Source organism: Pyrus communis, chromosome 13 (genome assembly GCF_041283825.1).
Source record: "Pyrus communis isolate YQ-2024b chromosome 13, ASM4128382v1, whole genome shotgun sequence".
NCBI lineage: Eukaryota > Viridiplantae > Streptophyta > Magnoliopsida > Rosales > Rosaceae > Pyrus > Pyrus communis.
In genome coordinates, this window is record NC_142577.1 from 24,294,577 (window position 1) to 24,317,608 (window position 23,032).

General features: G+C 38.0%; 3 protein-coding genes, 1 non-coding gene and 1 pseudogene across 6 annotated transcripts; 2 read left to right on the top strand and 3 right to left on the bottom strand.

Annotated features, from left to right (window-relative positions):
• Window positions 1-2,788: 2,788 nt before the first annotated feature.
• Window positions 2,789-4,069, top strand: LOC137737389 (arabinogalactan O-methyltransferase 2). The gene has a single exon (XM_068476849.2). It carries the CDS (start codon window positions 3,056-3,058, stop codon window positions 3,902-3,904), a length of 849 nt encoding a protein of 282 aa, XP_068332950.1. The 5' UTR covers window positions 2,789-3,055; the 3' UTR covers window positions 3,905-4,069.
• A 3,160-nt stretch (window positions 4,070-7,229) lies between these two features.
• On the bottom strand, window positions 7,230-9,806 carry LOC137736256 (uncharacterized; annotated as a pseudogene).
• A 1,618-nt stretch (window positions 9,807-11,424) lies between these two features.
• On the bottom strand, window positions 11,425-14,540 carry LOC137737597 (uncharacterized). 3 transcript variants are annotated; one of them, XM_068477129.2, is made up of 5 exons: window positions 14,222-14,538; window positions 14,016-14,119; window positions 13,770-13,883; window positions 11,865-11,948; window positions 11,425-11,726 (listed from the first exon to the last, which is right to left on the bottom strand). In XM_068477129.2, exons 1-5 carry the CDS (start codon window positions 14,475-14,477, stop codon window positions 11,670-11,672), a joined length of 615 nt encoding a protein of 204 aa, XP_068333230.1. In that variant the 5' UTR covers window positions 14,478-14,538; the 3' UTR covers window positions 11,425-11,669. The 3 variants fall into 3 exon arrangements, with proteins under 3 accessions (XP_068333230.1, XP_088539208.1, XP_088539209.1); XM_088683083.1 differs by lacking the exon at window positions 11,425-11,726 and adding an exon at window positions 12,644-12,695 and having other exon boundaries at window positions 14,222-14,540; XM_088683082.1 differs by lacking the exon at window positions 11,865-11,948 and having other exon boundaries at window positions 14,222-14,540.
• Window positions 14,541-14,678: 138 nt separating this feature from the next.
• Window positions 14,679-17,469, top strand: LOC137737980 (oxidoreductase, 2OG-Fe(II) oxygenase family protein). Its single transcript, XM_068477574.2, has 7 exons — window positions 14,679-14,958; window positions 15,041-15,192; window positions 15,535-15,881; window positions 16,148-16,286; window positions 16,400-16,466; window positions 16,586-16,707; window positions 16,866-17,469. The coding sequence occupies exons 1-7, from the start codon at window positions 14,846-14,848 to the stop codon at window positions 17,003-17,005; spliced, it is 1,080 nt and encodes a 359-aa protein (XP_068333675.1). The 5' UTR covers window positions 14,679-14,845; the 3' UTR covers window positions 17,006-17,469.
• Window positions 17,470-17,577: 108 nt separating this feature from the next.
• Window positions 17,578-17,658, bottom strand: TRNAL-AAG (transfer RNA leucine (anticodon AAG)). Its single transcript has one exon. It is a non-coding gene; the product is annotated as a tRNA-Leu (tRNA).
• Window positions 17,659-23,032: the final 5,374 nt, after the last annotated feature.

Consider the following 23,032-nt stretch of genomic DNA (forward strand, 5'->3'; position numbering starts at 1 on the left):
TGATTCATGTCAAAAAATTGGAGTTGTTATAAATTTAGTCCAATTTTCCAATTTTTTCAGTTTTAATTTTATTAATTTATATATCTTTACTCAAATTTTTAATTTGAAAATCTAATAACAAAATGGATATGTCATCATATAGGATACATATACCATGGGTTAATAAAATACATTTAACCTGTGATTGAGGTGTATACAAAATAAATAAAAATTAAACTACCTATTATTCATGAAAACAATTCAAAGAAACATCTTCCATACATTTATAAACTCATGTATATGTTGTTATATATAGTACCTATAATATAAAGAAGTCAACACAGTTAGCCTGTGATGTGGGAGAAGAAAAATTAAGATACAAATTAGAGCAGGAGACACAATATTTAATTTTTATATTTAATCTTAAAATTAAGTAAAAGATATCCTATAAATAAAGAGATATTTATCAAAAAATAAGAAAAATAAGTTGATGTGGATAATTAGTGAGTGGACCTAATCCAACAAAGTGGACTTAGCCCAATAATAACTCATAAAATTGAACTTATATCAAGTTTTTTTTGTTAAACAATTGATTTTGTTAAATTAGATGCTAGATTAGCAACCGATGGGGTTCGAACTCATGTCGTCATGTAAAGGCTCAACAACTTTTCACCACTGTGGTAAAAGACCATTTGCTAACTTATATCAAGTTTACTATAATTGAAAATTTTACAATAAATTTTTTTGATATATCATGGTCGTACTATAGAAAATTTTTCGTGCAATAAAATTTGAGAAAGAATTGGCTCCATACTTCCTGCCATGTTTATAAAACTTTGTGCTTATGATTCAAACGGTTCATATTATAAATCACTTTATAAAAATCGTCTTCACAAAAAAAATCAATTAAAACTAAGATCTTTTAGTCATTGTTGCCCCTAAAAACTATTAAGCCTACGTGGCACGCATACCGAGTAATTAATAAGCTAACTACGTTATTCGGCTATGTGCGGGGCGTGCCAACTCGTCGGCCGAGTTTGACCGGGGAGTAAAATATGTTGATGTGGCATTGGGCGCGTTGCTGACTTCTTGATCTTACGACTGCGACTAAGGAAGGAACACATCTCGGCCTTCAAGTTCTAAAACTTGAAGAGAAGGGCGATAGTTCTGTGAAGTTCAATTTCAAATTCGGCTTTCAATGTGCCGAATGTAGTAACCTGGTAATACCTCACTTCGTCGAGAAAGCTGATAAGATGACATATACCAACAACGACTCGGAAATCCTTGTTGACCAAGGCTTGGATAAATAACCAGTCGGTCTCTAAGCAGTGTTGTCTATCCACACTAAAGGTGCTTCTCGGTCAGTTGATTTTACGGCTCCGGTGCTGTTTATCCAAACTGAAAATGTAGCCGGTTGCCTTCACAATGTTGTCTATCCAAACTGAAGATGTGTTGGCGAGAATAAAGGTTGCTGAGAAACTTTGCGTAGGGTAATTTGTGTGTTGATTTGAAAAGGCCTTGAATGATGCATTCCCCTCTCTATTTATAGCAGTGAACCCCCTTATGGCTGAACTAGAAGCTTACTTAGATTACAACTCCTTAACCCAATCTGATCAAGTTTCGACTAATCCTAACCCTATAGGACTTCAAACAAAGCTTCTTAACGAACAAGATTCATCCCCTAATTCTAAGGATCCTTAGCTTTAAGACTCATTGTTGCACCAGGGTTCGACTATTTTACCCTTATCTAAACCAATCCTCTTTATAATAGAATTCGCCCAACCTTGACTAGACAGCCCATGACAAGATTCTAGATGAATGTTACTGGACCGAGAATGACTCTAAGCTCGGCCCAAAATATTATTTTGGGCCGCCCAAAAAGTCATCCAACTGTATAAAAATAGATGAACAAATTCGGTAAAAATATTATGAACCGTCTATCTATTTGCTTTAGTTGATTGACTAAACGATCTTAATTTAAATTGATTATTTTTCTTCAAAAATAATCTTTATCTGATAACATGAACATTTTTTTTTATCATAATCATTAATTAGAAGTTCTTTGTATTTAAATAGGTTACAAAGTATTTTGAAGACCTCACTCAACCTTAAGAGTAAAACTCTTATCATTAATTTTACCATGTCCAAGTATCTAAAATTAAATTAGTTATGGTAGTATTTATGGAAAAAAAAAAAATTCCTCACTCAATTTTAAGGAGCCAAAACTCTTATCATAAAATCTTTACCAAACCTTAATATCTAAAATTAAATTGGCTATATTACCCAAAAATAAAAAATAAAAAAAAAAGTTTCTGGAAGTATTTATGGAAAAAAAATGTTCGCTCGACCTTAACTAGTCAAACTCTCCTCACAAAATTTTACTAAACCTTAATATTTAAAATTAAATTCGTTCTGGTAGCATTTATGGAGTCAAACATGTACGACCGTATGATTTTGGCTGATGAGGTAGTGAGAATTTTGAACGAGGATTATCTTTGAATTCTTTTTGTAAGATTGTACAATTCTTCTAATCCTATTTTTTATCTTATAATATGTGATTAATTTTTATTAAATACTATTTATATTTAATTTTAAATAAAAATTTTAAAATAATTTTTAACCAAATAATATACAATCAGTAGATAAAATATAAAAAAATTTAAAATCGGTTAGAATTCAAATCCGAGAATTTGAGACAGTATCGGGAGAAAACAACAGTATGGGGAAAAAGTAAGTCCACGTGTCGCCAGTCGAGTGAGGGGATGTAAAAAATATCAAGCTTCGTGTCGGACACGCGACGTGATTTGCGCACCCACAAAACCCAGACACGACGGGACAAGTTTTTGCTGCCAAAAACGTGCATAATCGTATTAATGTCCCCCTCGAAACTCCCCCCTGCCCTATCGATCTTTGCTTAAATTACCTTTCCGCCTTCCCCTTCTTCCCATCCCCATTCCCCAGCTTTATATAAACCACCGCACGTCGGAACCTAAAGTCTCAATCGACATATATATGCAGATTTACCCTTTTACATTTTCACCTTTTTATTTTTCTTAAATATTATTAAAAAATTAACATGAAGAATCGGAGTCCATTGTCGGAGAGACCCGTGTTTCTCGTCGTCATTCTGGTTCTACTGATCGGCGCGGCGCTGGCGATCTCCAGCTTCTTCCAGGCTGGCACCTCCGTCCTCTACTCCATCGCCGGACCTACATTTCTCCGCGCCGTCGACGATGCCCCGGCGGCCATCCAGCTCCAGGCCATCCTCCACTACGCCACGTCGCACCAGACCCCGCAGCAGTCGCGAGACGAGATCGCTGTATCCTTCGAGGTCCTCAAGTCCCGCTCCCCCTGCAACTTCCTCGTGTTCGGCCTAGGCTTCGACTCCCTCATGTGGGCCTCCCTGAATCCACGAGGCACGACGCTCTTCCTGGAGGAGGACCCCAAGTGGGTCCAGACCGTCCTCAAGGACGCCCCCCAGCTGCGGGCAGAGACGGTGCGCTACCGCACGCAGCTCAAGGAGGCGGACGAGCTCCTCTCCTCGTACCGCTCCCAACGGTCGTGCTCCCCGTCCGAGGCTGTCCTGCGCGGAAATACCGAGTGCAGGCTGGCGCTGGACAACCTGCCGGACGAGGTGTACGACAAGGAGTGGGACCTGGTCATGGTCGATGCGCCGCGCGGGTATTTCCCGGAGGCGCCGGGGCGGATGGGGGCTATATTCTCTGCGGCTGTAATGGCGAGGAGGAGGCGGGGATCCGGTGTGACGCACGTGTTCCTTCACGATGTGGATCGGAAGGTGGAGAAGGCGTTCGCGGAGGAGTTCCTCTGCAGGAAGTTCTTGGTTAAAGCGGTGGGGAGGCTCTGGCACTTTGAGATCCCCTCCGCCGCTAACGTGACGCACGGTGACGGCGAACGTTTTTGCTAAATCCCGCGGCGGTCGAAACGGCGATTGGATAGGTGGAGAAGCGTTACACATTACTCCTGGCTGCTCTCTCTTTTCCTTCTAAAGAAATAATTTTACCTTTTTTATTAAATTATAAACCGTTTTCACAGTATGATAATGGATAAAGTGTGATGGTTTTCATAACAATTAATTTTTTTTTTAATATTAATAAATAGGATGGGTTTTATCACAAATGATAATTGAAATTGACCAACATCATCAAGATGGTCTTTGAAATTTAAAATGTAGTTCCTGAAAATAGGTGGCGCAAATGAATGTGGTTCATCCATCACAGTTCTGTAAAAAAAAAATTTATGTGCTGATATGACATATAAATCGGTCTAGCAGGTCATTTTTTAATCACAAATGGTATTTGAAATTAAAAATTTGGTCCTAAAATAGGTGTTGTAAATCAGTGTAATCATTCCGTCGTAATTGTGTCATGTGTTGATGTGGCACATATATACACCTATGAATCTAACTAAAGCAAAACTAAATTAGAAATAGGTCTAATAATTTGATAATTAATTAAAAAAGTTGTCGAACCAAAAACTCAATCCTGCATTCACCTATAATCTCAATCCATACTCTTCTACCTCCATCTCTGGTAGCCTTCACCATCTTTTTTCTGAAGGAAAAAAAAAATTCTTAAGACACCCATCTTTACACCTTTCGACACCCTTCATTGAATTAGATCACGATCCAAACTATATTTGGGGACGACTTGGATTGGTGACGACTTTTGTGACTCCATCGTCAATATTTGGGCATTTGACAGCCTCATAGCTTTAATCTTGGAGAGCTTCTCCACCGATGATCTTGGTCACACGGAGAACGGTGAGCTCTGCCTTGATATAATCTCACTGTGAAACGTGTTTTGACAAGTTTTTTTAATTAGTTATTAAACCTACATCTGTACATAATTTTGTTTTGTTTTTTTTTTTTTTTTTACAGAATTATGACGAATGACCACATTGATTTGCGACACCTATATGTTTTCAGGGACTACGTTGATTCATTTTCAATTTTAGGGATTATCTTAATAGTGTGAGTCAATTTCAGAGACAATGCGTGATAAAAACTCTTACATCTTGTGGACCCCATTTATGTGCCGTATCAGCACATAACAATTTTTTTTATTAAATTGTGACAAAATGACCACATTGATTTACGATACCTATTTTCAGATACTACATTGATAAATTTTTAACTTCAAATACCATTTTAATGGTGTGAGTCAATTTTAAAAACCATTTATGATATTGTTTGGGTCGAGCCTGGGATTATTCTCGGCCCAATGACATTTGTCTAGAATTTTCTTGTGGACTGTCCGGTTAGGGTCGAGCGAATTCTATTGCGAGAGGGGTTAGTTTAGATAAGGGTGAAGTAGTCGATTTCCAATGGAACAAGGAGTCTTGAAGCTAAAGGTGCTTAGGATCAGGAGATGAATCTGGATTGTTAAAGAGCTTGATTCAAAGTCCTATAGGAATTAGGATTGGCCGAGACCTGATCGAATTGGGGTGAGGAGTTTTATTCCTAGTCCATCTCTAGCTCGGCCATGAGGGGATTCGCTACTATAAATAAATAAGGGAGTGCATCATTCAAGACCCCTCCAATTCAACACACAAATTGCCCTGCACAAAGCTTCTTAACAACCTTGGAGATTTTATCCTCTGTCCCTTTTTTCTCACCAACACATCTTCAGTTTGGATAAACAACACTGTGAAGACAATTGGTGACATCTTTAGTTTGGATAAACAACATTGGAGCCGTTGAATCAGCCGATCAAGGAGCACCTTCAGTCTGGATAAACAACACTGCTTCGAGACTGACTGGTTATTTATCCAAGTCTCAATCCACAAGGATTTTCGAGTCCTTGTTGGTAGAGGTCATCTCATCAACCTTCTCGACGAAGTGAGATGTTACAGGTTACTAGGCTTGGCACGTTGAACGCCGAGTTGTTTTATGATTGGATATTCACAACTACACTTTAGAGTTCGACATTCTAACGACCGAACCACATTTGCCATCAAGACATACATCTTTTTTGAGTATTTGTGTTCATATAGTCTGATGCCAGTTCGACGTGCTTATACTCTCATGAATATAATCACCGTGACCGAATCCGGTGCCAACGATTTGTGAACTTTGCAGAACTAGTAGCCTTGTCTTTAGGCTTTAGAACCTGAATGTCGAGACGTGTTCCTTCATCGACCGCAGTCGCAAGATCAAGAAGTCAGCAACGCGCTCAATGGGACATCATCATATTTTACTTCCCAGCTGAGCTCAGTCGTCAAGTTGGCACGCCTTGCACATAACTGAATGACGTAGTTAGCTTATTAGTTACTTGGTCTGCGCGCCACGTATGCTTGATAATTTTTAAAGTCAACATATATAAACACTAATAAATTGATGAAATGTTTTACCAAAAAATGAAATGGTTAGTGGCATGTCTCTGAAATAGTCGGTGAAAAGAAAGATAATTAATGATAATTCTGGAATGTTATTGACCACTCAATAGAACAATAATGGTGAGTTCGAATTTTGTAAGGTACTTTGCGACTTTTAAAAGTTTTTGAGGTTGTATGGTCCTTGATTCATTGTTACTTGTCTTGTAAACCTCTTCCGTCAACTGGAATGATTGACTACTCACCCGTAATGTGTGGGTGATACCCTGGAATATGTTTGAGGACTTAAGGGCATGCTTACCATTATACCGTAGTTTTTTGTTGAAAAATATTCTAGTCGATTTTGTATCATTTTTTAACAGAAAATAACGATGTAATGGTAAGAATATTTCTATGATTTTGCTTGCAATGCATTGCTAATTTTCCTCTAAACTTCTATTTTGATTAATTTACCCTAAATATATAGCAAATAACATCTAATGATTTGCATGTGTACTTTTTACCAGAAAAAATTTGAATAAATTGTGCGTAAACATAATCATTAAGTTGGAAACTAACCGTTTATAATGATTGTGGAGGAGAAGAATAGGCCCAAAGGAAAGTTCAAGGAGGAAACTAGTAGTTGCTCCAAGTTCGGAGAAAAAATTGGCGAAATAATCCAAAAGGTAAACGCTCTACCCAACAAATTCTTTCCTTCTTAATGAAGAAATTAAAACATGTCAAGACTATTAGGTTTTGAAAAATAGGAGTAGGAAAAAGAAAAAGAAAGACTTAATATATGCTCTATTTATAACAGGAACACGTACAATTAGGTCCATGAAATTAGAGTTCACAGGAATAAGAAAGAAATAAAAATTACACATGTTTATTGTTAATAAAAGCAATACCATGATGAAACCCTAGGCTGGATTAGTCATAGTGTCAAATGTTTTTCTCCTGACCAAGAGGCAAGTGATGCTGGATGGCTAGGTGTGTGTATTATTGAGGGTGCATAGCAGAAAATCCGGCCGGTACAGCGCAAGCGCTAACTGGTCCTCCCCCACAACCAAGCCGGTTGCGTCAAGCAGGACATGCCATGAGTTCCTATGTGCCTTCGAGATCCAATCTATGGAGTATTTAGTCTCATTGACAGTGGCAGGATAGGAAAACAGTCCTTTGGGACTATACTTGCACTTTTTCCTAAAGTACTGCTAAGTTGTGACCCTTTTATCCTCAAATCCAACCAAGTTTCTGGTGCTGAAATAGCCCTAGATTCTTTGGTACTTGCAAAGTCTCTTAGAGCAACTCCAGCGTTGGAGCCCTCCCTCCAGGCTATTCACTATTCAATCTACCTGGTGAACGGTAACTGCCCTTAATGAACAGTAATCGCCTTTTGCATCTCCACCGTTACACTTCAATAGCACTGACAATAGGCAATAAAATATTAGTATTTTATTTATTTATAAAATAATACAAAATAATTTTAATTGTAATTTCGGATAAGATTTTTAATCGTTCTCGTTGCGTCACGTGTCATTATCCGAAGTATTATTAAATAATACAAAATAATTTTATTTGTAATTTCGGATAAGATTTTTAATCGTTCTCATTGCACCACTTGTCATAAAATCCGAAATGATAAGGTATTTATAGAAAAGTAAAAACATTTTTTTTTTAAATTCAGATTTTTTTTTTCGAATTTTTTACAATTTTTTTTTAATTTTTATTCAACTAATTAATATCTACCGTTGGATATAAAAAAATTTGAATTCCAACACTCCAAATTGTGCCACGTGTCACAACGGTAACTTTTCTTAATTTTAAAACTATTTTTTATTTTATTTATTTATTTATTTATAAAGTATATTAATATCGACCGTTGATCTTAGATCGAACGGTGGATATTAAATAAGACTTTTTTTTATTTTTTTTTCCGTTGAGATCGAATGGTCCAAGTTAAAGAGCCGTTGAGATCGAACGGACCGTGGGAAGCCACGTGGCTTCCCAATGGTAACTTTTGAATCTGAAAAAGTTATTGATTTTTCTGAAATTGTGTCGGTGGCGCGCCCCCACGCGCGAGTGGGGTGCACGCACCTGACAGAAAAAAAAATAAAAAAAGGCCTGACGCCAGGCTGACGTCACATCCACTCAGAACCTCGGGTTGGCAATTCTTCACGGGCCCGAAGCTCGGGCCTCCACCTCCACTCGGGCTCCTTCACGCTGGAGCCGGTTCACAGGGCCTCAGCCCCCTTTTCTCTGGCCTGTCCCCCGAGCATCCACCTACGGTGGAGTTGCTCTTATGGGATCAGACTGATCAGTCTTCTCTCCCACAATGGTCATATAGTAATTTCCTCTGAAGAAAGGGTAGCTCTCACCAATCATCACCATCGCATCTTTGTAATTTGATATGAAAATGACTAAATAGCCATCCCCTTGCAACCCACATTGCTTCAATTCCTTGCTTGGACCTCAGGAATGGATACAAAGTTACCTTGGAACGAGGATGTCGAGAAGTCTTGAGGGTTCCATCTGCGTCCTGTCCAGGTTTGAGTGAGTGCTGCTGAATGGGGACAACTCTTTTGGTGTCACACTCTTGGGTGACTTGAGCTTATTGTCATGGGGTGGAGTTCCTGAGGATTCTTCGTTGGTCGATAGATTATCGATGTCTAGTTTTTCGACATCTTCTGCTAATCCATTGCAGTATTCTGGGTACTTTGTGAAGATGTATTGCTGAACATAGAGCATCTCACTTAGTGTGATGGGACCTGACCATCTCAGATCAAGGCCTCTGAGTGAGGATATGGCTTCTGCTATCAAGTGAGCAGGAAACATGGTGTTTGCTTTCTGTGATTCAAACAAGTATGGCGGAACTCAGTTAACACATAAATTAGTAGTAATACCAGATGATGACATGACCGCCACGCTTAAAAAAAGGAAAAAGGAAAAAAGTATGGGACAAAATTCACCGACCTTAACTATCATGCTGCTTGGTCTTCCATCTTCAGTTGGTGAGTTTGGTGAAGAACCTGAAGCCAGTCCTTGGAGTTCAGCTTTTACTATATCCTAAAGAGCAGAGAATTGGAAATTTACAGCTCACATTTAGCAACAAAATTTTTTCTTATTCTAATCATCTCAACTACGGGGAAAACAATTTGAACTTGAGTGAAGAGGGAGAGCATAATGCTCTAGCCAACTTCACTATGACAAGATATGTCAACGGAAAGTGATTTTCAAACACTCGTTTTCTCTTCATGCACACCCCTATTTATCTCTGGCCTTTGGATTGAATAACCAAAGAGAACCAAGTCACTGAAATTAACGGGCTGTGCAGACGGAGAGAATGAATGAACGTAAATCACTTCCTTATGCCAATTTGGAGCAGCTTTGAAGTAATAATACAGTTACAGAGAAAAGTTTACGGAAATACAGACACACACGTATATATGTACCTTGAGTTTGCCATTCATGGTATCTTTTTCTTGTTTGTTTCTTCCCATGTTGCTTCTCACTCCTTCAGAAGCAGGAGAACATAGAAAATTGGGAGAGGAAACAGAAATGTCGAACCAGAAAGGTGGTCGTGAAGACTTGAGACTAGTCTTTTGCTGTATGAAGATTATATGGTGCAGGGTGGGGGATCAAATTGAAAGATTAAAATAAAACCATATATCTTCAAGACAAAGAGAGCAATGCCAGCAAGTGATGAAAGCAATACCCACACACAGCATTTAGGTAGGATATCAATCATAGTTTATTCAATTATATATTCACCTTGATTAGCTCAGCTAACAATAATTATTAAGGTTAATTAACCCTTAAGTACAATCTTGATTTCTAGAGGTTTTTGATAGGTTTACATGGAATATGTATTTAAATTATTCAGGTTCCTGACTTTCTCAAATTTTACTGACATACACATGATCACATTACAATTCGTAATTTAATATTTGAAAAATCATAAATTACATTGACTACGTGAATTAAGTGATCTTGTTCCATTTTCTTCTCTCTTTTTCTTAACTTCCCAAATTCATTACTTTTTTCGTTTACTGCCACATGCAAAATAAAAAAGTATTCGAGTTTCACATTACATTAATCTATAATCTAATACTTGAAAAACCAAAAATTACATTGATGAAATAGGTGACCATGTACCATTTCATTATTATTCCTAACTTTTCAGATTTATTACTTCTCCGTTTCAAGTAAGCAATGATTATCAAATTTACTTGTAAATGGGTAACATAATGCTTGGTTGAGTCAAACCAAAAAATTAACAAAGTAGGTACGGTTCAAGTTTTGAATTTTAAACATGTGTCACCCTTGAGTTTATATATTTTTTTTCCACCGAAATGCCTGCGTGACTGCATGCATCGATCTAAGTTCCAAAAAATAAAGGATATCAAAAAGTTGGAGACGACGAAATGGCAACAAGTAGCAGTAAATTAACAAAGGTACCAACTATTAGGTCATCAAAGATTAATTAAATTATTGGGAGAGATGGCGAGTCGTTGAGGCGGGCGTGGATCTTTCTAAAATTGATAGGGGCTCGTAAAATCATGCGTTAATTTATTTTGGGATGACTATCCACACATCTTATTTTACTTCTCACACATCTCTTGATAATTTTTGTTCGTTGATCTTTTTCAATTCATTCTATCTGAAGCCCAAAAAATTAAAAAAGTGTGTGAAAAGTAAAATGATGTGTGGGTATCACATCCCTTTATTTTAAAGCATTGTGTTCTTTTCTCTACACTCGAGTTTGAATGTCACTTTTTGTAGTTTCGATCACTTTAGCGTTAGCCCCTTCCAACATTGGTTGAGTGCAAAAGGTCAAATTGTGTACAAGACGCCGCATGGCAGCGATTTGGTTGCTCCTTTGGGCCAAAGCTTGGAAGCAAAACGCTGCATGTGTCTGCAGTACATGAGTGGAATTTTGCTAACTGATATGTCGGGAGCATCTCCTCTCCAACCAAACACATTATTGCTTTACGAATAATTGGTTTGCATTACTCAAATATGATGAAAATATTTCGTGACCTCAAACAAATTACGACTAAAATCGACTCGTTTCGTATACTTCTAAAACCGACATTAAAGAAAAAAATAGTAGGAAACTGCTAATAATCTGGCCTTCCATATAATCAGTAACATATAGTTCAGTAATACAGATTGATGAATGCCTACTTTCTGAATTATACCTAAATACATCCCGAGCGAGTAGATGGATCGATTTTGAACGACTGCTCAGCTCGATAGTATTATGAATTAGCCCAAATCTGAACCAAACCTGAGAAGGGCACTGGGGAGGCCACTAGAAATTGGCACTCTGTACAGATGCACGATAAAAATGGAGTATTCCACTACAAAAAGTATTTCATCCGATCATCTCTTCTCATGGCGTTGTATACAGCTTGGACCTGGAAATCACAATACAATTCCACGTCATCAAATTATAATCGTTATCCATTTACTGCCTGAAGATTGTCTGCATAATGGATATAGAGGAATAACGTTAGCAAATTCATGGCGAGAGTGCAGGGGAGGGAGGGGAAAACCTGTTCACTTGAAATTACTTGAACAGGTCCAATGTTTACAGATACATATTTTCCCCTTGATGACACCTTCTGCCTCACATGACCCTGCCATAAAAAACAGCATATAACAAGCTCCGTTAAACTTTTGCATTCATTATTTATGAGTGAATTGAACTCGTGCACTTGATAGATCAGACGTCAGCAAACATATCAACACTCAAATTTTCATCTTAATTCAAAAGGGGCAACAAAAATGGATTGTAGCACAAGGATTGCTGTTATATGTTGCACCATCCTACCACCTACCACATAAGCCTTTTGGAGTAAATGAATTTCACTTTTCACCTTATACTAGGTTTAAATTAAAACAAATGTCAAGTCATGATTACTACAGCAATCGTGGCCAAGCCAAGAAGACAAAAACTCCCAGTTCTTTAAGTATTATGATCCTTCCATTCACAATTATCTTATTGGTGAAAAATCCGTTCATTGGGGCGTTTGGAAAAATAATAATAATTTGGCACCCATTGATCTTAATTTGTCAGGTTCGTATTCCACTCAACGATCTATACTTCAAAATGCATCCCAATGGATAAGCATTTGGCTATAGCCTAGAGGGAGCAGAGTCAGCAGATCTATTAGCTATGCCTGTTTCTGAGCCATCTTAAATCAGCGAGAACACTAAACTATGGTCAAATTCAACTATTAGTCAATTTCCCTATGGTTGGTTCCATGTTACCCTCAACAAGTTCACATCAAGAGCCAGTTTCAGTTATGAGCATTAAGGGCAAGACGTATACCGCATTTTTTCTAGCCAACAGAACCTCTTTTAATCGATGATTGGCAAAGTACCTACCACACTCAAAAGAGAAGTTGATTAGTTTCTTTTATGACATATGCAGCCTGCCCAACTCTTTGCACCGCATTTTCAAATTCAAACCACATCTTTTCTGGCACATTTCATACTCTTAGCCTCTTATCACTTTCTCACTCCTTTTCAGGAGCTTTGAACTTCCAATAAGATGTTTCTCAGTGGCAACTGCATAAACCATAATTAGTTTTCCATCATGATCACTGGTCAAAGCTGCTCCTTATTTCTCATAAAACTGTCCATCAGTACATCTCAAAATTCCTCAGGCTGTCTATCAGTACATCTTAAAATTCTTGTCCCCAAACTACAGTGACACTTACTTTGGTTGGAATCATAATGTTCTGTACAAAAATAGAGGGCAGGAGGGGCATGATAGAATACATCGCTATAAGGTCTCCTCTTGATCCTAATAAATAATAAAATTACCTTAAGCCTACCGATCGTAATTTCAAGGACATACACATAAGTCTAAGAAACAACTCCAATGCACCACATCTCTGCTTATAGTTTAGCATATACTTGACATTGCAATAATATGTCCTCACATTATTTAAGACAACAAGCACCTCTTTGGCTATCATAATTCACTTGTTTCAGTCCATAAATTTACATACTCGAGAAATCAACTCAGAAATTAGCTACTAGTTTCCTATTATATTCATCTCCAATTGAACTACTCAATACACAAGTAATAAAGCACGGGGCTTGTAGCTGAAGTGGTCAAAATCATTTACCCATGCACCCAAGGTCCTAGGTTGGCTTCCCCCTTCCCCCAACATCACTTGCATAAAAAAAAAAAACTTCATGAACATTGATACACTCAATGAAATACTATGTGCAACAATTTGACCCGAAAGAAAACAACAGCCTACAGAACTACACAAGTGTACTTGTATGTCCACAAATGGTTTGATTTCAGCAAGGTACCCATAATGCTTGCAAATACACGCATTAGACCAATTCATAAATATATCTATCAAGTAACTGCAAATGATGGGCAGTCACAACAAGGGTTAATATATACATATATTGTGATTGCACGTAAGTATGTATACCTCGGGGACAGGTTGTTGAATTACGGATTCGACAGCAACAACCATAGCTTGAACAAAATCATCCCCTCCAGTTCCAATTGCTGTGAACCCTCTAACAGTTGGATACGAATTTACCTTCAATAACACAAAGTCACACCATTTTATATACACAACCACGTCGAAAATATTACAAACTTACTCCTAAACGTTAAAAGTCAGCTGTTGAATCAAAATTAATCAAAAGCAAAGAAATGGGTTTATCAATACCTTCTGATCTAAGTCGACCCATTCATTCGTAGAATCATCCGCCACTGTGCCTCCGATAACCACATTCGTCGTCTGCCCAACTCTCCCTTCTGTCTTCGAAACCTCTATATCCAACTCCAACACCAAAAACGAGTTAAAGAAATTCATAAATACCAAAAATTAAAATTAAAATAAATAAATTTCTGAGACTGGGAGGAGGACGAAACCTGAAATTGCTTTCAAGATGGCCTCTTGCGGCGGGCCCTGGTCGTCCTCCGGCAAATCCGACGAATTTTCGTTGTGGGCGCGGTTGAGGTGAGTCCGTCGCGCGAAGTGGACGTCCCGGGTCCTGAAGTGGCGGGTCAGCCTGGGGGAGGAGAACCCGCGGGTCTTGAACGAGGCGGAGGCGGAGCTCTGAGCGAGATGAACGGGTCGCCACGCTTCTATTAGCAGAGCGGATCGTAGCGCAGTCCTGCACGCCATTTCTGGTCCTTTTTCGATTCCGAGAAGATTGTTTCGTGTTTTCTTTTGTTTTCCTTTCTCTGTCCCAGAAGATAATCAAAGAAGATTCTTTGAAATTCAGAAAGACGAAATTATCCTTTGAAATTGGCGTTAGTGAGGAGTCCTCAGTAAGGGCTTAAAAGTCTTTTCGGTGGAATGTGGAGGGCTATAAGAAATTACCGCCGCGAAAGGGCAAAAAGGGCAGAAGGAAAACCACTGCGGCGACGCGAACCCCAGAAGGGCTGAAACCGCGCGATAAAACCCTAGTGAAACCCCCCACTCCGACTACCTTGCTCACTCTGTTTCCCGGCTCCGAGTTAACTCACCGCCGCCCGAGGCGACTCGCCGAAATGTACGGATCCGAATCCGGTACGGTCCCGGATGATTTGGAGCGAACCGCTTTCAGACGAGCGGAGAAGAAGTACAAGCTGTATTACGAAGACACTTACAAATCCTCCAAAAAGTAATTCGATTCCCGAACATGTAATTTGACGATTCCGATTCCAATTTCGTATAATTAAACGTTTAATTTCATTTTCTGTCAGGAAAAGGAAACCCAAACCGGTGGATTTATCTGAGGTCTTGGATTTCAAGTCAATTCTAGAATCCTGCAATCAGAAGGCTGTGCTTCCGCCGGGAATCGTTCCGGTTCAATGCGGTTTCGATGGCCCCGTCTTCTCCATAGAAAATCGCCCAGGCAACAACCTATTCTCTTTCAATGCATTCATAATTTCATCATATGCTTTTGATACATTCATTTTTTTTTTCTCCTGCATTGGATGAATGCTAATGTATATTAGGGATTTGAATTCATACGCGGTTCGTTAGTAACTAGTACTATAGGGATTTGAATTGACTAATTTCAGTTTATAGACCTGTCGTAGCCAAGTTGACTAAAGCAGTGTGCTCACCCCACGTCACACCGAAGATCGAATCCCCATTCTAGTAGTTTAGATTATATATAATTAGGATACCGCTTGAACAAAAGAAAATTAGTTATACGGATTTGACTTGGTATCTCCTTTTGGAAACATTACAGGATTTTATTTCATTCCTGGAGCACTGAGCGTAGAAGAACAATGCCAATGGATAAAGGAGAGTTTAACCAGCTTCCCGCAGCCTCCTAACAGAACTAATCACAATGCATTTTACGGGCCTATTAGTGATTTATTTTCTGCGGCGAAGGAGAGGAAAGTTTTGGTTGCACAAGGGAGTTCAAATTCTGAATGTAGTTCTGCTGTCAGCAATGGGGATGCTGACAGGTGGACGTTCTTTGAGGAACATGAAGTGTCGTCAAAGGGAAACTCAGGAAAATTGGTCTCGGCTTCAGTTTTATTACGGAAACTGCGTTGGAGCACCCTTGGCCTGCAATTTGAATGGTCCAAGGTAGGTGTTGGTCCAATTTTTCTTTTCAATCTAGAAAGCCTATCATGCATTTTTAGTAAACAAAAGTTGCATGCCACTTGGATGCCACACGATTTAGGCGAGAATAAACGGAAACTGTACTTTTCAAGCTAAAAATAGTTGTTACCCTTGTAAGCAATGAATAGTTTCTGATATCTATTGGTAAATCAGTTCAATTTGAGACTTTGTTTGATGCATTCGAGTTTCCTCACAATACATATCGAACCAAAAATATGTTCATGGTGTAGCGAAACTATGACGTCTCTCTTCCACATAACAAAATCCCTGATACACTTTGTCAACTGGCTAAAAGACTGGCAAAACCTGCAATGCCTCCGGGTGAAGAGTTCCAGCCTGAAGGTGCAATAGTCAACTACTTTGGCCCAGGTATTGCTACGAAAGAGTTCCTCACCAACGATTTGAATGCTGTTTCTTTTTTGGTTGGAAAGAAAGAACAAGCTAGAATTTACATATGTTCTGTCTTCTGGTTTTTTGTCTAGGCGATATGCTTGGGGGCCACCTTGATGACATGGAAGCTGATTGGAGTAAGCCTATTGTAAGCATGAGGTATCCTTCCATGCCATTTCATTTTTGGTTTTCGATCCTGGTTGTTCATCAAGAAAAAAGGAAATAGATTTAGTAATATGCATCTCCTTAGGAGCTGAAATGTCTTTCACTTTCCTCAGTTTAGGCTGCAAAGCAATTTTCCTTTTGGGTGGAAAGCTTAGGGAGGATCCTCCAATAGCAATGTTCCTTCGAAGCGGTGATGTTGTACTTATGGCCGGGGAAGCAAGGGAATGCTTTCATGGTAAATGCGAATCTTCACCTATCTTTTACTTTCGTGTGCTTTCTTGTGATAAACAGTGCGGCTTCCCATTTACCACAACACTTAACTGTGGTTGTGATTTCGTAGAGTATTGTATTTACAGCCTTATAAGACAACGCCTTGGCTTTCTTGTGTTGCAGGCGTGCCTCGGATATTCACTGAGGGAGAAAATGCTGAAATTGTGCCTCTTGAGAAGCAGTTCTCCGACGAGGAGGATGTTTGTGTTTTAGAGTACATCCAAACTTCAAGAATCAACATCAACATCAGACAAGTATTCTGAGTTTCTTATATTCTTTGTCATTGATTTTTTTGTTTCAACGGAAATGAATTTTTGGCGATGGAGAATTGTAAGAGATGGTGCTACGCAACGATGTGGGAGACCTATATAACTACAACCGGGGGTTGCACCGATGAATGCGTGGCTCATTAGAAGTTAAGCAGAAACAAGAGAAAATAAGTACGAATGCAAGCATCATTGATCATCCAATGGAGCAATGCAAGTAGCATTGGATAGAAAAAAGACTGTTATTTGATTGTGGAATTGAATCGAACGTGTATTATTGGGAGTTTTATTTAATTGGGGTTGTTATTTTTTGTAAAAATTCATAGTTGATGCTCTTGCAGCGCAAGGTTATAGTTTTGTCACAACTCGATTTTGTAGGTTGTTCTGAGGCTAAAGAAAAATTTGTATAATGTTTTAAGAAATTTTGAAGCTAATGGATGTTAACTGTTTTTTATGCTCAATAGTCTTTGTTCTAGGTGCGAATTAAAATTCATCAAACTAACTTTACCCCATAAAAATAGAAAAAATATTAAAATATATAAAACATATAAAACTAAGAAAAAAGAGGATGTTGACAGTGGGATTTGAACCCACGCCCTTTCGGACCAGAACCTTAATCTGGCGCCTTAGACCAACTCGGCCATATCAACATGTTGAGAGAATGCGCTATTTGTATGTTAATAATGATAGAATATCTGCGCCTATCACAAAATAGAAAGATGTCCCACATCATGGAAACATTGATTGGAGCAAATGTTCACAAAGATTTACGCTGAGCTTTGATATTGCCAAGCTTGTTAGTTTAAACTTATAACTAAAAACTGTAATAAAGTGATTCATGTACGATGAAGGTTAGTAAAGGAGTATTGATTGGAGCAAATGTTCACAAAGATTTACACTGAGCTTTGACATTGCCAAGCTTGTTAGTTTAAACTTATAACTAAAAACTGTAACAAAGTGATTCATGTACGATGAAGGTTAGCAAAGGAGTTCTCATTTAGTCACCATAATCTTATACGTGTGAGGTTGCTTAAGCACGCCTTAAATTACTCGGGTTAGTATGACACTCTACGCACTATAACTAGATACCTATAACGTTTTACATAAGTAAATGTTGGGCTAGGAAATAGTTTAACATTCTTGTGCTATTGTCCAAGTTGTAAGCATGCCTGAAATTTCGCTGAAGTTTTCTTGATATCCCCACTTTTGGTAACATATCGCAACTGAGATTTTTTGTCGATATTTATGTTGATATAATCTTATCTCCATTCCTCAATAAGACCGTCAAAATCAATATTTAACAGCTTGGATGTGAGAACTTTTTTAGAAATAGTCAAAATCAATACCTTATATAATTAAACGTTGGGCTAGGAAATATTTTTAACATATTGTCTAAGTTGTGAGCATGCCTAAAATTTCGCAGAAATGTCCTCGATATCCCCACTTTTGGTAACGTATCTCAAATTGAGATTTTTTGGTGATGTTTATGTTGATGTGTTCTTATCTTCATGCCTCGATACGAGCGTCAAAATTAGTATTTAACGACTTAGTTGTGAAAACTTTTCTAAGAAATGGTCTAGTTTTAGGGATGAAAAACTAGAGACAAAAGGTCTGCCCAAGATAGCGCTTTGTGGTTGAAATTCTTCACAACTCGTACAACAAGGTAATTACTCATAGTCTCATATCTCAATTTGATTTTTTTACTTAAATGAATCTTTTCATATACTAATGAGTAGATTTACTAAACCCCAGGATCAAGATTTTTAAGCTGAAATTTCTTGTTTGAAATCTGTTCATAATTTAACTCAATCAAAATTTATGTTGATTTTTTTTTCTTTATCTAATCTACATATCCTCAATATTTTTTCTCACATCGGCATTTAATAGATTTGTGACAAATTTTCATTTCTGTTATTTTTATAAAAGGCCCCAATTTTAAAGAATTTTTTTCATATTTGGTTAAAAAAGAAGGGCACCAAAAATGTAGTGACAGAAGATGCAGTTGCACTTCGATTTGGTTCGGTTTAGACTTCCGACCTCAAACAAAACCTAATAACATCGTTGTTTAGAATGGTTACTATAAAACTAACAAAACCAAACTAATCCATTTGTGTAGGAATATGCATGGAGTGTAACAAAGATGCAACTTCTTCATCTAGTTAAAGAATTTTTGGTCAAGTTTGGGCGAGAGTAGCACTAGTATGGAATATGGATGGACTTCTGGAAAGTTCTCATGTTGTATCCCCCTCCTTTAAAACTTGGTTGATCAGAAAAAAAAAAAATTATTCCGGATCGACCAGAGAAGTGGTTTGGAGATATGGATGGACTTCTGGAAAGTTCTCATGTTGCATCCCCCTCCTTTAAAACTAGGTTGACCAGAACAAAAGAATTTATTCCGGATCAACCAGAGAAGTGGTTTGGAGATAATTAGGTGTGGGCGGCATTTGATGGCGATGATGGGATGTCTAGGTATTATGTTCATAAGGTGATTTCTTTGGGTTCTTTCACATTCCGGATCCTTCGGCTGAACCCCAAAACAAATAGTGAACTGGACCCCTTGACACGGGGTTCCTCTGGCCTCTCAAAGCTATCTGCGGATTTTCCAGTAGGAAAATATGAAGTGAGAATATCACTCAATAATACAATGTCATCGTATTTAAGTTTTTTTACGCATGACATTGTATTATTGAACTGGAATATCTCACTGATAGTGTACAAGGTTTATGTAGGTTACTCTCATCGAGGGAAGAGAGAAGTCTGGGCACTGTTCAGGATTTGGTCTCTCGACTGGAATGAACTGACAACCGAAGAAATTGTACACAAATATGATATGGTCGACGCCATTGAAGACTTCGGTGAGGACCAAGGTGTACTTGTAACTCCCTTGGTGAAAGTGGCTAGCTTTTCGACAATATTTGATCGCATTTGGATCCAAATAGACAGGAGTTACTTCGGAAGAAGAGTTGTCGCCTTGTCGGGAGTTGGATCCTGCAGCTACTCAGTTGGAACTGCTTCAGGCAATAAGTGATGTCGAAGACGAAGGGACGATGGAGACTGATGAAAAGTGGTAGCCAATAGAATGTATGAAGTTTGCTTTTTCTCATCCCTATTAGTGGATGATACAAATATGTAAAAGGTGTTTCTTTTCTACATCGTTTACTCTTCTAACCATACAACAAATTAAAATTGACAACCACAAGAGCAAATTAAACGTGACTTCTTTTATTTTTGGAAATTCCTAGATGAGCTTTTTTATGGTGGTGAACTACGTCGATAAGTGTAAGAATATGTCTGTTTATTTATCACTTGAAAAGTAGGATCGAGTTTGAAAAAGGAATATTAGAGTATCCAAGTTTTGAGAATGTCACAACCACAATTTTGTTACCATAGAGACTGGTCACCGAGACCACCCGCAGTTTGAGAAATACATGTGTAGGTCTTGTGAAGAGCTTTTGAATGTTTAGTATGGTTCTTTTTTGTGCTGATCAGGTTTTTAATGAAATGCTTTTCACAGGTTGCGTTGACAACACTTAACAAATTCTCTTAATAGCAGTTATCAAATTGCTTCGGCATATGTGAATTTCTTTAGGCATGAGTGCAACTTGGTTCCACTGACGACAATAAGCCACCAAGTGTTCGACAAAATGCCTTTGACGATGCCCAAGTGTTTTTTATTTTTTGTTTTTGTTTTTTTTGAACAAACGATATTATCACAGTAAGCCTCCAAGTGTTCGACAAAATGCCTTTGACGATGCCCAAGTGTTATTTATTTTTTATTTTTTATTTTTTATTTTTTTTTAACAAACGGTATTATCATAGTAATGGAGAGGGGTAGGTTTAGCCTCACAATATGTTAGCAATAATGTAATTCAAATTTGCATTTGACGAGAATCGAACTTAACACCTCTCACTTACAAGTGAAGAGGAATACCATTACACCGTAATACTAAAGAGCAACTATTTATCTAAAAAATTTAAACTTTAACATGGAAATCTCTCAAAATTCAAATCCTAAATCTGTCACTACCTCTTATAACAAAAGAAATCGTCTCTTTTTTTATTAAATGTTTGTCGTATTTATGCTTGGACTAGGAAAATATGACAATACTAACCACACTCACATAGATTATCCACTATTCAGATAATTTTTATCACCACCCATAAAAATTTCAAAACCAATTTCCCATAACACCCCCTAAATTTCCAACATGTGATGTACAAGAAAAAGATAAGAAAATCAAGATCAATTGGTACATGCCTCCAAGGCTCCGAGTAGAAGTAGCGTACAAGGAAGCAAACACGTCCGCATTATTCCAAATCCTCCGACCTCCTTAAAAATTCCACCCAACCCAACCGCGTCATCTTGTTGGATAAATTATACAAAACCATTTTAATTATGGGTTGAATCATAATTTTATACCTCGTGTTTTAAAAGTTACAATGTTATACCTCAACTTACGAATTTATTGTAATGTCAGATCTTCGTCAAATTTTCTATTAAATATTGATGTGACTTGAGGCGGAGCTCACTTCCTAGCCCAACTAAATTAAAAAAATAAAAAAATAAAATCATTTTAATATTTTTATAAGAAATTGTGGACCCACCCTACCAACCCATCACCTTCACCCTTCCCATCTCCCCTAACCTTCCCTCCTTCCCCTTCTGTCTACCCCGGCCCGTTTCCAGGCAAGCTTCCCAGATGACTTTACAGCGAACTTTGGTGACGAGCGCCGTCATCACCACCACCGTTCCATTGCTCTTGGTGACACGAACATGACCCACTCAGCTTTCACGTTGTTTGGCTGCCACTCATGGCGGATCGAACCGTGGAATTCCCGTGATTTTGACTCCGAGATTCTAGGAAAGCATTCGAACATCCATCCTTACCCTCCTTCCCCCTTCATGTAATCATGGATACCTAAAACTATTCATGTAATCAGGAATTCCATTGAAAATTGGATGGTCCATAACAATCGTAGGAAAGCACAATGTTTGGTACAATTCTAAAGTCTAAAACCCCTCTAAAACTTAGAGATTCAACACACAAAATGATAAAATTTAAAGATTTAATCTCACATACAAATTTAGAAGTAGCCCATCAAGGTACTAACAAGAACAAATCAAAAGCAAATTTGAGAAACATAAAAAACCAATCCGGGAAATTGAAAAACCTTAAAACCCATCAGAGTTTTTGCAGGTTTGTTGCATAGAAAGCAAAATGTTTTAAGTGAAAGGCTCTAAGAACAAGCAAAGATCAAATGGTAGAACAAAGGTTCTTCTCAGATGGCTGGACGACGGTGGCTTGCAGCCTTGTTGTTGTTGTTGACTGTCGTGCTCTCCAATGGCAGAACAAAGGTTCTGCCTCATTTCATCGATGTTGCTTTGTATAACCAAAACAATCCCAGGACCAAAATGACATAGTTTGGCCTATGTATTTTGAAAAAAAAAAAAAAAAAAAAAAACGTTGTAGTTTAGCGTAGTAGTGCAATGCACTGCAAACCTAGAACCAAACCCAGATTCTAGCGGTTTCAGAAGATTGAAATCTTCACTTTCAGTGGCGATTTCTGGAAAGATGAGGGGCGGCATCCCCTCCTTGCTTCTCTGTAGCTTCGCCCTTGGCAGGGAAAGCGTTCAAACATCCATCTTCACCCTTCATCCCCTTTCCATTCGTCCCCCATCCCTTCACTAAAAAAGCATTTGAACAAATTTAAAGCCAAAAGAACCTGGAATTCGAATCGGAATAGAGAAAAGAACTGAGTTTCAGTCACCGCCTCCACAAGCATCGTCGACGAGAAAACCATCATCGCCAACCGACTCTACCGGATCTGGAAACATACTACGACAGCGTCACGAAGAGAAGTAATTTTGAATCTAAGATGAACACTAATCCAATTGAGTTGTAAATTTAAATTTATATTCTTTGATTTGTTATTTGAAGATTTTCTGGATTTTAATGGTTTTCATGTGGTGGGTCAAGTAGAGTTAGGTTGTAAAATGTTAGTTTGTTTTGTTTTCCTGAATTT

Bases quoted from the DNA above. Each gene is read 5' to 3' on its own strand.
- LOC137737597 (XM_068477129.2), bottom strand. From the start codon at position 14,477: ATGGCGTGCAGGACTGCGCTACGATCCGCTCTGCTAATAGAAGCGTGG. The intron at 13,884-14,015 runs GTATTGATAAAC...GTGTTATTGAAG, and splicing joins GGGTCGACTTAGATCAGAAG to GTAAATTCGTATCCAACTGT. The intron at 11,727-11,864 runs GTTTTCCCCTCC...TGTGATTTCCAG, and splicing joins AAGTAATTTCAAGTGAACAG to GTCCAAGCTGTATACAACGC.
- LOC137737389 (XM_068476849.2), top strand. From the start codon at position 3,056: ATGAAGAATCGGAGTCCATTGTCGGAGAGACCCGTGTTTCTCGTCGTC.
- LOC137737980 (XM_068477574.2), top strand. From the start codon at position 14,846: ATGTACGGATCCGAATCCGGTACGGTCCCGGATGATTTGGAGCGAACC. The intron at 16,287-16,399 runs GTATTGCTACGA...TTTTTTGTCTAG, and splicing joins AGTCAACTACTTTGGCCCAG to GCGATATGCTTGGGGGCCAC. The intron at 16,467-16,585 runs GTATCCTTCCAT...CACTTTCCTCAG, and splicing joins AAGCCTATTGTAAGCATGAG to TTTAGGCTGCAAAGCAATTT.